The sequence below is a fragment of the Ctenopharyngodon idella genome, chromosome 15, assembly GCF_019924925.1.
Source record: "Ctenopharyngodon idella isolate HZGC_01 chromosome 15, HZGC01, whole genome shotgun sequence".
In the NCBI taxonomy this organism is placed as follows: domain Eukaryota; kingdom Metazoa; phylum Chordata; class Actinopteri; order Cypriniformes; family Xenocyprididae; genus Ctenopharyngodon; species Ctenopharyngodon idella.
In genome coordinates this window covers 30,997,960-31,014,804 of record NC_067234.1, presented here as the reverse complement: position 1 = coordinate 31,014,804, position 16,845 = coordinate 30,997,960, and the positions used below count along the sequence as shown (strand labels likewise).

Here is a 16,845-nt window from a genome sequence, read left to right as displayed (position 1 = left end):
AAATCCTTCGTCTTGTCAGTCTCGCCGTACTCTCATCACGTGATCAGTGAACTGTGATTCCTGCTGCACTGTGTGTGACTCTGTGACGCGGTGATTGCAGCTTATATTGTACGCACGCAATGATGATTGACAGGACTGAATGTTTAGGCTCCTCCCGAACCTACGTTTGGAACTTCATATAAAAAAAAACAAACAAACAAAACAACAGTGGAGACCGTGCCGCGGTGGGCATTCTTCGGGAACCAGGTTGCATTTGTAAACTAAGACGTTCCCTTTCGAAGTGGAACTTCGACACTGCGTCTTGGTGTTGATGCTTTGAGGAAGGCAATGCCCACTATGCCATGCTGAAGAAAATGTTGTGAGTACGCACAAACAGAGTGGGCATAGCACTTAAGTGACTCTACTGTTCCAACCCAGAGTCAGAAAGAGCGCATTAACACCCAAAGGCACATCCTACGCGACTTGTGCAAGAGATGCACAGTGGCCCGGCTCTCTAAAGCCAGTATCCACAGGCACTTTGAGAATAATCTCCAAAACTTCTGACCTCAGATGAGGGAAGTCCAGGTTTAGACAGCCCCATCTTGAAGAGCATGGGACGCATGACGTTCTGCCCAATGTAACTCCATTACCAAACAACCCAGCCAAAGGGTGAGTCTGCAGCCCTACTTTAAAACCCACCATGGTGTCCTTGTCTAGAGGGAAGCTCTCTAGCCCTATTTAAACTCCAATAAACAATTTGGAGATGGTGGTAAATGAGAAGTGTGGGATGTATAGCGTTCTACCAATCGCAAATCTCTTTATCAAGCTTCGTGCTAGAGGTCTGCACTGGATGGATTTTTCAATCCCGCTCCTGCCAAAAATATGTTATATTTTATCCCTCCCTTGCCCAAAACGTTCACTTTTTGTCCTTTTACTGCTTGCAAAAGCCCATAGGAAGAGGTCTACACTGATTTTCTCAGTCCCTGTCTGGTTAGATTCTGTTTCGCTTAAGTGTCTATAGCCTATTTTTTTTTTTCAAATTCCACACATGCACTTGTATGTGCTGTTATTATTAGATAATTATATTTTGAGGGAGCCCACGAGTCATTTCTTTCTCCTGCTTCCCACGCACATCCATTTTCAGCAATTCAAAACTTGTCCTACGCCTCACTCTGTTACGTCGGGTCCTGCAGATGACCGCAGGATTCCAGACCTCTACTTTATGCCCAATGTCGACAAATAACAACCCATCAACAAGGGAACACATTATCTACTTTTGACCCTTTTTACAGGATAGAGGATAAAAGAGAGAAGATAATCTCACTCTTTTTTAGCTCTACCCTGGAAAAAGAGTTCAGAAATTCAAGCAGAATAGGGATGACAACAGTGATCCATCTCTGTTCCACTAGTCCACTCTCCAGTCAGGTGGAGGGGGCGGGATGTCGTTGGACATACAACCATAATCCAACACGTCAACTGAAAGTTTCTTGATAAATATAAGACTGCGGCAGCATTCATAACATAATAAAGCAATGCTAAACGTAATAGTGAAACAGGTGACAGAGAGAGCGATTTCCTCTAACTAACACCTTGGAAGGAGGGCCCCGTAAAAGCGAAGGGGTCGCATAGTTTCACCGCGACCAACACGTTCTCCATTCCCTGGAACTAAGCCCCAGGGGAGCATGCTGACCAACAGCATTGCTCTGGAGTAGATAAGATAGCAGATCATATCATCTCACAGTGACTCACGCTGTTAACGTTAGTCATTATGTAATGTACGCTGGTGCACTCGCTGTTAAGCTTAAGCCTAAGTTCTTGCAAAGCATTTTTAAGCATGGTTCTCCTAGAGTAGCGAGCAAACATAATCATTGTCTGCTCTACTCTCCAAGCCTAAAAAGCTGGAGAGGGTGATAGACCTGTATGCAACTCTATCCATCTATTTAACTTCTGCAGGTCCATGAAGGCAGACCCCAACCTCAGTGTAAACCAGGGCATCCTCACATATCACTGCTCACATAGCCCCTCAACACGCAAATAGTTAGACTATGTGGGAGATACTATATGAGCTGTGTACAGATTCCTTCATGATCTTGACACCTCAATGTGGAGATCTAGGAGGAATAAAAAGACTCGGAGGTTTATATGCGGGACAGCGGAGGAGGCCTCAACTCTCTCTCCGTAACTCTCTCTCCATATCTAATTCCTCAAAACTAGACACACCACATTATTATGCTCAGCGGCCACAGATCAGCTTCATGAAATGACATGAGAGCAATGGTGTTTAATAAATCTCCATTTTGGATCAGAAGAATTAGCAGAGCAAGCTTACAAAAATGGGACTTAAGAGCAATGGAGCTATCAGAAATCAAAAAGGGGAAAAAACTCCCGTCAGACTCCTCCACTCAACTTACAATCCTCACGATCAATCCTGCCCTTCCGCCTCGGCAGCCACAGGACCTGAACTGCGAGGTGCAGAAGCTTGACTCTCATCTCAAGAAAGAACCAAGCATGGGTAGATCTCCTCACAGTGAACCCATAGTGAATGCATTCAACTCCCTCGAGAGCAGAACGGGCTCCTTGTAAACGCATTATTCTCATTACTCTAAGAAAATCAAGCAAGATGCGTTTTTACGCATGCTTCAGACACTGGTCATGCTGAGGGCGCTTCCTATAGTGTCAACACCAAGACCCAGCATCGACTTCCACTTCGAACTCTGACAATGACGTCAGATTTTGTGACGTTGCTTCGACTTTGCTTTTCAAACCGGAAGACAGAAGTCGCTCCGAAAAATGCAAAAATTACTAATTTCAACTTTTAAATAAAATTAATGAGTACCTTTAGTGTATTCAATGATGTGCAGCCTATACATATCTGTTCACAGCTCAAAAAATGTGTTCTGGGGTTTCATGACCCTTTAAAAAAAAGTGCATCCATCCATCGTAAAAGCACTCCACATGGCTCCACGAGGTTAATAAAGGCCTTCTGAGAGAAGTGATGTTTTTTTAAGAAAAATATCCATATTTAAAACTTTACAATCTAAAATAACTAGCTTCCAGCAGATGACCGTATGCATACTGCACAAGTCGACTTGGGCCACAAGAATAACCCTTGACACAACTTAAACTCAAGCTCCTCTTCTCTTATATCGAAATCCTCCAACATTTCTCTTTAAAAATTCTCGTTTTGGACTAATTTGTGAATTCCACATTCATAATTGCGTCATACGTCGGGTCAGAGGTCACTCTTCCGCCACAAATCGTTGCGTACTGCCGTCTGCGGGAAGACAGTTTATTATAGTTAATAAAGTTTTAAATATGGATATTTTTCTTACAAAAATGCATTGCCTCACTTCAGAAGGCCTTAATTAACCCCCCGGAGCCGTGTGGAGTACTTTTACGATAGATGGATGCACTTTTTTTTGCTTTAAAATCGGTCCCCCGTTCACTCCCACTATAAAGCTTGGAAGAGCCAGAATATTTTTAAATATAACTCCAATAGTGTTTGTCTAAAAGAAGATAGTCATATACACCTAGGATGGCTTGAGGGTGAGTAATAATGGGATAATTTTCATTTTTTGGGTGAACTATCCCTTTAATATCTAATAGTTCTCACTCTGAAACACCAGACTGTACCCTGTTCATGGAAAGTGTCATCTTTACTGTTACATCTGGTTCTTCAGCTTATAACTTGAGGACATTTTTCTCAAATTGCCTCAGATTTTGTTGCAATGCATGTGGGGAAGATCTATGTACTTGATGATAAATATCATTTAAACCCTATGGCCTTCTCCACTCAAATTATGACTTCCATTGCATTGTGGTAGATTTTTTTTTTTTTCTTTTAAGATCAAAAATTATAGCACCTGACTCAGAGCAAAAGTTTCTGATTAGGTACTCGCCAATGTGGCCAAGGCCCAAAATTCTTGAATGGTGAAAATGTTCTTGAAATATGCTTGCTAAATGTCATTATTTAACTTTCCCTCATCATCTGACATCCAATAACAGTTTGTGGTCTGCTCGTCTCTGTGCAGGGGCTTCTCTCTGTCTTCTGCTCTTTAGTTTAATCATCAAATTCACACATGAAATGGCTTCCTGTGGTCTGTGCACACACATTTTAGTTTCAGTGCAGCGTAATTCAGAGAGATGCTTTCAGTTTCAGTCAGTCAAAAAATGCTTCTGAGGTTTCCTCGACCTTAAAGGAAATGTTCAGCCAAAAATGAAAAGTCATTTAGTCATTTACAGCACTCACCCAAATTAATATAACTTTCTTCTAAGAATGTCCAGGCCTCCCCTCTCCTCTCCAGTCAGACTCAAAAAACAAAAAAACAAACAAACAAAAAAAAAGCTCCATAACGTTACTTTATTTTTGGTTTGATTTTAGAGGCCTTTTCTATAAAGTACAGTAGTGGGTAGGCCAGGCTGTCATACAACGAAATTATGAACACATGCGTGAACACAAAAACAAGAGAACCAACAAAATATTAATAACTGAAGAAAACCAACAGAAAAACAAAAAGCTCAGGAAAAAGCAAACATTGAAGTCAATGTTTGCTTTTTCCTGAGCTTTTTGTTTTTCTATACATTTTTTTTTTGCATAGTAAAATAAAACCTGTAGCTGTAGTTTGCCTTTTTTTGCCAAACAATTTTGTCAGATAAATACCTTAACCAGGTTTAGTGTTTTGTTCTTCCCTCATATTTAAAATATTTATTTTTTTATGTAGGCAATCAAACAAGTACATAAAACATAAGCAAAGAAATAAACAACAAATATGGACAAATATATATAAAAAAAGTAAGTATGCGACATATAAGGTAGTTTACGACAGACAGTAAGAATACATAATACGAGGTAGAACCAAAGTGCCAACAAACAAACAAACATATAAACAAAATAACAATACACACATACATATATACCTACATGTATATCCATATACATATATATACATATACACATACATACATACACGCATGCTGCATATCTCCTGAACCAAAATGTTTAACATTATAAAAGTATGATGTTATTGCTGTCATTAATTATTTACTGATTTCCACACAAAGGAAAAAAGAGAAATGAAAATTGGATAATAAAAAAAAAGAAAAAAAAAAAGAAATTATAATAAAATAAGGTTAAACAAAATTATAATAAGTTTAAAAAATGTTAAAAAAGAAAAATGATAATAAAATAAAGTTAAATTAATGTAAATTGAAAATATAAACAAAAAAGGGGTAGATACAGAGAAGGAGGAAGATATATAGAAAAGACAGACAGAAAAGAAAAGTGAAAGAGAAAAGATAGACAGTAATGGAGGGGTGAAGGGTTTCAATGGTCGTTGACTGGTTTAGTCAGTTTCCTGTTGTATATGCACATTACAGTGGAATAAGGAGATACACATTCCCTTTCCAAGATGTCTTGACAGAGCACATCAAAACACATTGGCCGGACCTTTCCGGATCATTAGCGCATGACCCTGTCGCGTCGCTACCTGTGTTTGAATATAACTATTTAAAAAGATTTAAAATATTAAAAAAAAAAATATATATAAATTGAATGTTAATTCAGTTCAGTTCAATAACGGTGTCAGGGAAGTGACAGAGAATTGTTTTTAGCAAGCATCATAGTACTGCAGAAACCTTGTTGTATTTGTTTGGTTTTGTTACTGATCCTGTAACCCCGAGTTTGTTTAACCTGTCTAGCTTTCGCTGTATGTAAAAGACTCTTAATTACTAATACTGCAACTTGTCGCAGGACATCAGAAGGGCCGTTCGGCGGGCAAACAACTGTAAGAACAACAAGAGGTACATACATGTAGACAAGCCACCTACGTGCATGTTAGAGGAGAACAGGAAGTACCGCCTGATCAGCGAGCCCATGGGTCACATCACACCAGAGGTAAGGGTTGCAGCCGGTGATCGCAGCACACTCAGCAGTGCAGGCTTTGAGTAGATCATGTGTGCATGTGTCTGCAGGACATGCTCTTCACGCCTGTCATCGTGGAGGTGAAGGGATACTTCGAGGTCTTCTTTGAGGAGAGTCCTCCTTTCAAACTGTCCTTGACAGATGCCGACTCAGGACATACTGTATGGACTGCGACCATCAGAGAGGGTACGGCTTCAACACACAAACACGAGTTTCAAGGAGATGGCACCATTGGTGCCAAAATGTCTTAATAACTTTATTCAAGACGTTACTCCTGAACTTACAAGAAATCCACCTCAAGCCTAGTACCAGACCCATAAGTGACAAAGAGCAGCACAGGTGCAAACATCTCCAGTACTCAACAAATTTAATGTTAAGGCCAAGTGTTAAACTCTCAGGCAAAACTTTACATTATTAAACACTGTAACAGTAAGTTCAGAATGAATACACTTGAGTACACAAAGTCTGGTATTATCACTCAGTGCCTTATAATAAATCCATCACAAAAATGACTGATAACAGCTTCAACATATGATGTTATGGCCAATATTATCATAAACATAATGACACACTGCTAAAGATTTACTTCTGTGAGAACCATTTAGTCAAAAGTATTATTTTCATGTGTCTCCCTTAAATATGAAGTCAGAAAGATGCTTTTATGTCAAAAGCGGGAAACGTCACAGCATAACAGGGCTGAACAGAGTGCAGGTACAAAGACAATTTATGTATTTGCTCAGAAATTTTTTTTTTATTGTACTATAAACCTATAAGTCAAATAATGTGACTAAGTTCAAGATCCTGTTCATTTATAACAGTAAGTTGTGGAGACTTGACCCCTGTGTGTGTGTACCTGTGATTGAAAAGAACAATAAATCTTATATTAATTCTTTTACAGGGGACTGTGTACATCATCTAGATGAAAACCCCAGAAAACCAATGAAAGGTATGCAATGCAATAGAGTGCTGCAGGGATGACGTATGTCAGCACTTTAGCACTATAATTGGGTCCCTGGTGCATCTACCAACCCAGAAAACGTGAAAAAGGACAACCCAGAAACTTTGTTTTGATAAGCCTTTCTCTGCAAGCATGTGAAACAATGAGCCGCTCAGATTTTATTATAATATTATTGCCCCCTGAATCTGCACGTTTCCACCCACGGCACTGCCATTTTGTTTTTGCAAGCGACAGCAGTGTACCAGTTCTAATGCCATGGCAAAAGTTGAGGCAAAGCATGATAACTGTTGTCGTTGGCTGCACAGAACACTATTTAGTGTCCCAGCCTCAGAGGAGACAAGAAAGTTATTTTATTTTCAATGGAAATCACCCAGGGCTGCTTTAGAGAAGAGGAAGAGTTGTTGTAGTAGAGTGTTGTTGTCATGCCGTCATTTTACGCCGGACTGCTTCACAAACGAGGGTCAATTCAACGCTGGATTTGCACGAAAGATTAACATGACGGCACATGCTAGTGGATGAGTTGAATCAACTCCACAGCAACTACATAAATTTATCCACTAACCATTCAGAAACGTCCAGTTTCATTCTAAAAGTTGTAACTTCTTTCTGAGTCTCTCCATCAGTGTCGACTCCGGTTTGAACAATGTAAGGCTGAACACCGTTACTGACAATCCTCATTTTGGCTGCGTGAGATTCTCCAGCTTTGTTATAATATTATTAAATATGTGATAAAGATTTTGTAGTCATATTGCGTAGGCCAGGCTGTCATACAACGAAATTATGAACACATGTGTGAACACAAAAACAAGAGAACCAACAAAATATTAATAACTGAAGAAAACCAACAGAAAAACAAAAAGCTCAGGAAAAAGCAAACATTGACTACAACATAAGTCAATGTTTGCTTTTTCCTGAGCTTTTTGTTTTTCTATGCATTTTTCTTTTGCATAGTAAAATAAAACCTGTAGCTGTAGTTTGCCTTTTTTTGCCAAACAATTTTGTCAGATAAATACTTTAACCAGGTTTAGTGTTTTGTTCTTCTCTCATATTTAAAATATTTTTTTATTTAGGCAATCAAACAAGTACATAAAACATAAGCAAAGAAATAAACAACAAATATGGACAAATATATATATATATATATATATAGAAAAAAAGTAAGTATGTGACATATAAGGTAGTTTACGACAGACAGTAAGAATACATAATACGAGATAGAACCAAAGTGCCAACAAACAAACAAACATATAAACAAAATAACAATACACACATACATATACATACATATGTATATCCATATACATATATATACATATACACACACATACATACACGCATGCTGCATATCTCCTGAACCAAAATGTTTAACATTATAAAAGTATGATGTTATTGCTGTCATTAATTATTTACTGATTTCCACACAAAGGAAAAAAGAGAAATGAAAATTGGATAATAAAAAAAAAAGAAAAAAAAATTATAATAAAATAAGGCTAAACAAAATTATAATAAGTTTAAAAAAAATGGGGGGACTGTGTTCACCGAACACAGTCTGTGTCTGGGGGGACTGTGTTCACCGAACACAGTCCCCCCCATTCACCGTGTTCACCGAAGCGTGAGCTGTTAAAGCTCCGCCCTCTTCTGGAAAGGGGGCCGGGAGCAGCAGCTCATTTGCATTTAAAGGGACACACACAAAAACAGTGTGTTTTTGCTCACACCCAAATATGGGCAAATTTGACAAGCTATAATGAATGATCTGTGGGGTATTTTGAGCTGAAACTTCACAGACACATTGTGTCTTTAAATGTCATCAGGCTGAACAGGGAAACTTCTTACTAGTCGGCTTTGTTGTGTTTAAATTTGCACTCTTTCAAACTCTTCTAATGCAAACTTTTAGGGAAAGTGTTTTTAAATAAAGACTGAAAGGCCCTGTTTCCACCTGGTATTAATATGCATTTTGATTGATAGGATCACAAGTGGATGACGCTAAATAAACAGGGTGTAAAACATTTTGAGCTTGTCCACTTTTGACCACTTCAGAAGGTAGTTGAAAACTCATTAGACCAGATTGCTTTGGTAGTGTAAACGCTCATGTGGTCAAATGTGGTTGAACAGCCACTAAAGACCATCTACTTACCTAATGCGTAAACATTATGGGAAGCACATTGGCAAGATGAAAAATGTACCAAGCACAATGTTCTCTCACCATTCCTGATTTCTAACACACACTCACTGATGCTTTCAGTCACGTTCACGTGTAAATTGCGTGAGCTTATTTCTTCCATTAGATAGAAAGATCTGAAAAAACCCACACATTTACCTGCCCATAGACCCTCCCCTCGAGGAAATCAGGACAGAAGTGGTTGAAAGTGGACAAAAGAGACAACAGGAATGTCTCCCTCGTCTACTTGTGATCCGATCAACCAAAATGCATCTTAATACCAGCCGTAAACAGAGCCAAAGAGTTGTTGAAGCTTAATGGGGAATATTCAGGAATGATCTATATTTTGTGGTCTCGCTCTCTACAGGCAGAAAGAGACACAGCAGCACATCAGAGGAAGAGCTCTGTAACAAGCCCAGTAAGAAATCTCGCGGCGTTGATGAGTCTGGTAGGTTCATGGCGAATGTGACACCTCCTCCCTATTGTATTTGTCCTGCCTATATCTTGACTGAAGTGCTGCTGTGTCCTCAGATTGTCCTGCGACAGCCGCAGCTCCAGGCCTGACGGACCAGCAGCTGATGCAGGTGGCCAAACGCATGGGGAAGGAGTGGAAGATCGTAGCCATCTGCTATCTGGGCCTCTGCAAACAGGATCTGGAGGAGATGGAGGCCGCGGAGGAGGATGTGACCATGCTGAAGTTCAACATGCTGGAGCGCTGGAGACGACGGCAACCTAAGGGGAAAGCGGGAATTCAGGAACTCCACAAGTGTCTGAAAGACAACGATGACGTGCCTAATGAGGTCATTGCTGTGCTGGACGGTGGGTAGCGTGATCTTGTGTGTTTCAGTGTGTAACCACTAGTCAGCTGAGCAGCAGGAATGGCCGGATGGCCCGCGGTCAGTGCGATGGCAATATTAAGGGTTTTGAAGTGTTTTTGAAACTCTTTTTAGTGGTCATCCGATACATATCAGTCGATATTTGGCATTTTTTTTAAATTATCACCATTGGCCGCTAAGACATCCAATAAGAGTCAGAAGTGGGACTTTTATTTTTATTTTTATTTATCTGTAAATAAAATAGTGTGATATCATATATATATGATAGTTTTATATACTCTCTATACGATATCGGCCATCAAAAAATCCATATCGATCAACCACTTCTTAACATGCTGGTGATGAGGCTCATGGAGTGAGATGCTGAAAAACAATGCAGCCATTTAATGCATCTGTCCAATATAGACCAGCAGATCAAAAATAGCACAGAAATGCAGAAGAACGTTCTGCTGGCTGTGTGCGGGAATCAAGGCCACTTCTTCAAATGTGGTGTTCAGTCATGTGACGCCTGTGATTTTAGCAATCTCTATTCCTGTTTAGACAAGACACTTTTAGCAAAAACATTGTTTTTTTGGGCACTGGACAGTTCTAAGATTTTAGGCTTCTATAACATTTCTTCTTTCAGATTTGTGGAAATAACACATCCAAAACATATTAAAGTGTTTATCTAGGGTTTTTTTTCCTTCTTTTTTTCAGTTACAATACATATCTTTAAAAACGCCGAGTTTTTTTCACAGAAATGCTGTTTTTCGGTTTGTTGACAGTATTTTCTGATGTATGGAGTGATAAAAAGAGAAATGAAAAATCCCCTCTGTAAAAACCTTTAACTCTAATTTGAATTTGTCAGCAAAATCAAACAAGAATTGTGAATCTGGCTTTACCCAGTGTTCAGATTACTGTTCTGGAAATGTATGAAAAAACCTTTCAGTAAACTTGTAATATAAAATTGTCCTAATGTACTGTGATTAATCAACTGGGGAAGGATTACGATATATATTAGTTAAATGTTTACCATATTCACCTGTGTTGTCTTGCTTTAAACACATTCCTGGTTCTTCTGTGCTGCATGGAAACAACTTCAATGTATTTGTAAAGTGGCTCGAGGAGTGCAGTTTTCCACTGACGTGTTTCTGATTGGAAACTATAACGTTTCCGTAATCATGCCAGTTACTACAGTAAAACAGTGATCGTTTTTAGATTATGGCGATGATGTGCAGTTTGAAAAGCTTCAGAAAAACTGCTATTAGTTTTTTTTCTTTTTTCATTCATCTTTTTTCGATGTGAATGTGTCTCTCTCTCATCGTTTTTCCAGAGATGCTTCAAAATAATTCAGCTACGTGACCTTAAGCTGAGAGACGGGCCCACATCTGTCCAGCTGTCTGGATTCTGACCATCTGTGGACGTCTGCCGATCTCCAGGCTGTGACAAACTGTCAGAAATATCATTTTAACCACTGTTAGAGAGCCATGAAGATGCCCTGAAGGGGAGGACCAGTCACATTGAGATCTGCAGTGGTGGTCTGAGGTGAAACCGAAATCTGGTGCTAAAGTGAGCTCTGTGTGTACTTGACGTCCTGACTGCATCTGAACATTGTTTGTACGCAGCTCTTTATTTCTGACAGTTGTACACTTTTTTTTTTAGATGTTGTACATATTTTAATGTCTTCCATAGGATTGTAAGTAGAACTCAGAGTTTGTTTTTGTTGAATTATGAGCCGTGATCATCTGCATTTGTTTCTTAGAAAACTGTCTTGATGTTTTGGTCTCAGGTGCAGACGTTATGGACTAATGTTGCAGGAGCGTAACACCAGCATATATCATGATATTCATGCAGAACACACACTTGAACGTATATGGTGTGGTCATATGACACCGGTTAAGAATATTTCAGCAAACAGACTCCTTAAGTTTCTCTGTCATATGAAATGTTTGTTAGTTGAATCCACACCTTTCACACCTTATGATGTACTTTCTCAGGGGAATCTCTTTATTTTGGTGAAATTACCTTGGGTGACCTTTCTTTAGGTGAATAAAACATGAAAATGCATGAAAATACTAACAGTGTTTTAGTTATTCAACCCTTTAGTCTTTTTTGTGCCATTCTGTAAATATATGGCACATTTCTGTGTATTGGCTTGTAACTTCTTGACTTGAATAACAGTTCTGTGTATTTCAGTCTAGTTTTTATACTCCATCCTTCAATAACGCCAGTCATTTTTGCAGTTCAGTAAACCCTCTTTATTACATGAAGTCTTTAATCAAAAAATTCAATTCTGATATGATCTTCTTTTACTTGTTCTTAGGTGTCATCCACACAAAATACATTTTTTGTTACACAAATATTTTAATAAATAGTTAATAAATAATGTATTACATGCATGTAAATAAATAATTTCTCAAAACAAATAAATACATTAAATAATAAACATGCTGAAACATACTCAGCATGAATAAATCATCTAGCTTATATATGAGTATATATATGAGTGTCACAAACTAGTTTCGAACTAGGCTCGTGTCAGAGCCGTTTTCATGTGGTGGTGCGGTTTGATTGATCATGTGAAGATTAACCTACAGAAGAAATCTGAGTTAGTTGTAGTGAAATGACATCACTTCCTGTGGTCTCCGGAGGCGATGTACGCGAGCGCTCTGTTCATGGTGATGGCCCGCACGTGGAAGCCCTTCAGCGTTTTGCACAGGGACAGACGGTCATCGAAGGACGAGCCGCTCCAGACAACCCACTGCACACAGAGGAAAAGAGCAGACAATGGGTCATGATTAACTAAACGAGTGCGTCTGTAGAGCGTGAGTGTGTGAGACGACTAAAGACACTCACCTGAGGAAACTCTCCTTCAGCGGCGTCGCCGTTTGCTTTCAAGCACTATAAATGAAGCAGAATTTTGTGTTATTAGAGTCTTCATCACACACAGATGACTTTTTTTTTACTGTTCAACATAAAATATGGAAGCTTGTTTCTGCCATAAAAAATAAAAATAAAAAAGGTTATTGCGACTTTATATCTGGCAATTTTGACTTCATATCACGCAATTCTGACTTTATAACTCGCAATTCTGACTTTATATCTCACAATTCTGACTTTATAACTCGCAATTCTGACTTTATAACTCAAATCTGACTTTATATCACTCAATTCTGACTTTATAACTCAAATCTGACTTCATAATTCACAAATCTGACTTCATAATTCACAATTCTGACTTCATAATTCACAATTCTGACTTTATAACTCACAATTCTGACTTTGTAACTCACAATTCTGACTATAACTCACTCAATTCTGACTTTATAACTCAAATCTGACTTCATAATTCAGAATTCTGACTTCATAATTCACAATTCTGACTTTATACCTCGCAATTCTGACTTTATAACTCAATTCTGACTTTATATCACAATTCTGACTTTATATCACAATTCTGACTTTATAACTCGCAATTCTGACTTTATATCTCACAATTCTGACTTTGTAACTCACAATTCTGACTATAACTCACTCAATTCTGACTTTATAACTCAAATCTGACTTCATAATTCACAATTCTGACTTTATACCTCGCAATTCTGACTTTATAACTCAATTCTGACTTTATATCACAATTCTGACTTTATAACTCGCAATTCTGACTTTATATCACAATTCTGACTTTATAACTCGCGATTCTGACTTTATAATTCACAATTCTGACTTTATAACTCGCAATTCTGACTTTATATCGCAATTCTGACTTTATATCACAATTCTGACTTTATATCACAATTCTGACTTTATAACTTGCAATTCTGACTTTATATCACAATTCTGACTTTATATCGCAATTCTGACTTTATATCACAATTCTGACTTTATAACTTGCAATTCTGACTTTATATCACAATTCTGACTTTATATCGCAATTCTGACTTTATATCACAATTCTGACTTTATAACTCGCAATTCTGACTTTATATCACAATTCTGACTTTATAACTCGCAATTCTGACTTTATATCACAATTCTGACTTTATAACTCGCAATTCTGACTTTATAATTCACAATTCTGACTTTATATCTCACAATTCTGACTCTATAACTCGCAATTGAGTTTATATTTCGCAATTCTGAGAAAAAAAAGTCAGAATTGTGAGATATAAACTCGCAATTGCGAGAAAATGTCATAATTGTGAGATAAAAAAATCGCAATTACCTTTTTTATTTTTTATTTCATGGTGGAAACAAGCTTCCATAATAAACACTAAATTGAGAACTCAGGTACATTTGGAATGGAATACTAGCTTACTATCCAAATGTACACTGCATTCTGCCTACTTTTCCAGGCAAGAAGAACAGTCTGCCTATTTTCACAATAAATGTTTAAACACTTACTTTGTTATTTATAAATCAAATTCAGTTCTGTTTAAAAACTTCCATCTCAAAATTTGACCATTACACTGGAAATGGATATAGTATTCTGCGTAGTGTGCTCTGCTTTACTGCAAACAGCCGTACTGGCTGCTAGTAATAGTATGTTAGTATGTCATTCAGACTGATGTGAAGGTGTAGATTCTCACAAGCATGAGGTCTTTTGTGGCCGTCATGACCGGACCCAGATCGCTCACACTGGGCTGGTAGGAGTTCAGCAGCAGATCATAATAGTGCAGATCACCGCTGATGTTCCTCAAACACTCAGTCTAGGAAGAAAACACCAACGCATTAGAGACCAGGCTCAAACTGAAATCATCAGCTAGGGTATAAAACATCACAGCAGACTCACCTCGCTGAAAGAGGAGCTTCTGCTGTTGGAGCAGGACGTGTTCTGAAATCAGAGGCAGACAGAAATGAGTTACACTTGTGTGAAGGACGAGCAGAACAACACACAAATATATATAAGCAGCAATCACAGGGTCAAGGGAGATTTGTTTGCCGTAACAGACTTGGTCAAATTCAAACACTATGATCAGATTTACTGTCTTCTAGCACTAATAACCAAAGGATGCCGTTTTCATGTGGTGATATCAAAGTTTGACACCCCTGATTTGATCTATCAGAAAAGCTTTTAATAACTCGGGGACAATCTGGATGAGCTGAAAATGATGAAAAATCTAGCTGATTTTGATGACATGTTTCTAGGTCACTCAGTACAAAAGATACGATCTAAAATGTCCAGAATAGCTTGAGCTGCGAGTGGCGTGTGTAAATACTCACATCAGTGGCGATGGGCTGACAGACGGACGCTGTGTGAGTGTAAGGAATCATCCGAGCCTCCAGATCAGTGCAGTTAAAACCAGCAAACAAATCCTGATGCTTCATCTTCCCCTCCTGCGTTCACACAACAAACAGAAGATGATCTGAGGCACATTCACATAATAAGCGCTTGAACAGTTAAAACATCAAACATATTCAAAAATGGTTCAAATAAAACATGTTTGCTTATATTACAAATAATCTCTCTCTCTCTCTCTCTATATATATATATATAGTATATGTATATGTATGTATAAAATATTGATTGGTAAGTAAATATTGTTTATCAGTGTATGTTTCTGTAAAATCCCTTGAACAAGCCAACAAAATCCAGTTGCTTAATGATATCATCATCCAGCAGATGACATCATTTTGGTGGGAAAACAGCAGCACAAACATCAGCCTTATCAACGAAATTCTGGGATGTCACGTGTTTGAAATCAGTCTGATAATATGAACATTTCAGATGTTTTTTTATTAAGTATTTAATGGACATCCACTACACTCTTACAAATAAAGGTTCCAAAGGGTTTTTATCCCGCAGCGATTCCACTGAAGGAACATTTTAATGAGCTAAAGAAACTTTTTTTTACTACAAAGAACCATGGAAAGTTTCCATGGATGTTACGGAAGCATCTATACTAATAATAATGGCGAGTGAGAAACAGTGATTGTTGGATTTATTGATGATTAACGTACCTTTTCCATGATGTGCGAGAGGTTGCTGAGCAGAGATCTTGCGGCGGAGGTGCACGAACCCTGCCGTGTGTTCTGAGGCACCGGAGAGCCCATCGCAAGAGCCACAACTACACAAAACACAACGCCTACACACACACACACACATACACCATCAGACACGGCCTGACCACACACAGCTGCTGCAGTCAATCAAACAGTCCTTAACACATTATAACAGCTTTCATTAATGTCACTATCAGTTCACTTGCAATTAGATAAAAATGTAATGATTAACATATGAATCATGGCATTTGTAACTATCATTATATGAGCTGTCAGAGCTACTCACAGATCTTCATGGTGTGTGTCGTCAGGTCAGAGTATGTGTTCTAGTAAGAGTGTGATGGGCTTTATACTCTCTCTTAACTGGTGGGGGAATCCCTCATGCGCTCAATAAAATATGCAGAGTGTTTTGGTTTGTTGTTCTGAAACTAGAATAAACAATCATGCTCTCATCAGTGACATCAGCAAACAACCGCTTTACATGCAACTGTTTTCACCTCATTCAAAAGTCTAAAATCACAACCACATTTCCCAACGCCTTTAATACTTCTCATCAATAACAGGCAAACTTTTGAGATTAGAGAAATGTAGAGAGGAAAATGTCACTGAATGTGATGAGTAATGTGGTTTAATGACATATGTGTGCTTTGAGAGATTTTAAGGCACATATTGTGATTTTTTTTTTCCAGTCCTCCTGTACCATGGTCAATCACAGAATTTCTATTTGTCACAATAATGTGTAAAAACAGTCATTTACGCTCTCAAATAGAATATGATACATAAAATCTTCTTCATCTGTGGGAGTTGACAAATTTCCAACTTAAAAAAAAAATAGCAAATAATTCAGACGGTAGGCACTTTTAAAATGACTTCATGCCATTCCTGGAAATGATTGTCACTGAAACATGTTTGTGGATGGAAAAATATACAGCAAATAACATTTGTATGGATAAAAACGTGATGTGAAAGTCAGCAGCACCTTTGCTTCGTTTAATCTTGATAATCACATGAG

At 38.2% G+C, this 16,845-nt stretch overlaps 2 protein-coding genes across 6 annotated transcripts in view; one reads left to right on the top strand and one right to left on the bottom strand.

The window, feature by feature from the left end:
- Positions 1-11,905, top strand: part of si:dkeyp-97b10.3 (NACHT, LRR and PYD domains-containing protein 1a allele 5) — a 34,220-nt gene extending 22,315 nt beyond the window's left edge. For 4 of the 5 annotated variants that reach the window (XM_051863778.1, XM_051863777.1, XM_051863775.1 and 1 more), the window contains 7 exons: positions 5,729-5,872; positions 5,950-6,085; positions 6,545-6,610; positions 6,798-6,845; positions 9,383-9,463; positions 9,547-9,834; positions 11,164-11,905. In XM_051863778.1, the coding sequence (XP_051719738.1) occupies positions 5,729-5,872; positions 5,950-6,085; positions 6,545-6,610; positions 6,798-6,845; positions 9,383-9,463; positions 9,547-9,834; positions 11,164-11,192 (792 nt within the window). In that variant the 3' untranslated portion in view covers positions 11,193-11,905. The remainder of the gene's footprint in view (positions 1-5,728; positions 5,873-5,949; positions 6,086-6,544; positions 6,611-6,797; positions 6,846-9,382; positions 9,464-9,546; positions 9,835-11,163) is intronic. The other variant, XM_051863776.1, reaches the window with a different exon arrangement.
- Positions 11,809-16,738, bottom strand: il12a (interleukin 12a). The gene is made up of 7 exons (XM_051863786.1): positions 16,120-16,738; positions 15,792-15,916; positions 15,054-15,167; positions 14,623-14,664; positions 14,420-14,539; positions 12,687-12,731; positions 11,809-12,591 (listed from the first exon to the last, which is right to left on the bottom strand). The coding sequence occupies exons 1-7, from the start codon at positions 16,127-16,129 to the stop codon at positions 12,460-12,462; spliced, it is 588 nt and encodes a 195-aa protein (XP_051719746.1). The 5' UTR covers positions 16,130-16,738; the 3' UTR covers positions 11,809-12,459.
- Positions 16,739-16,845: the final 107 nt, after the last annotated feature.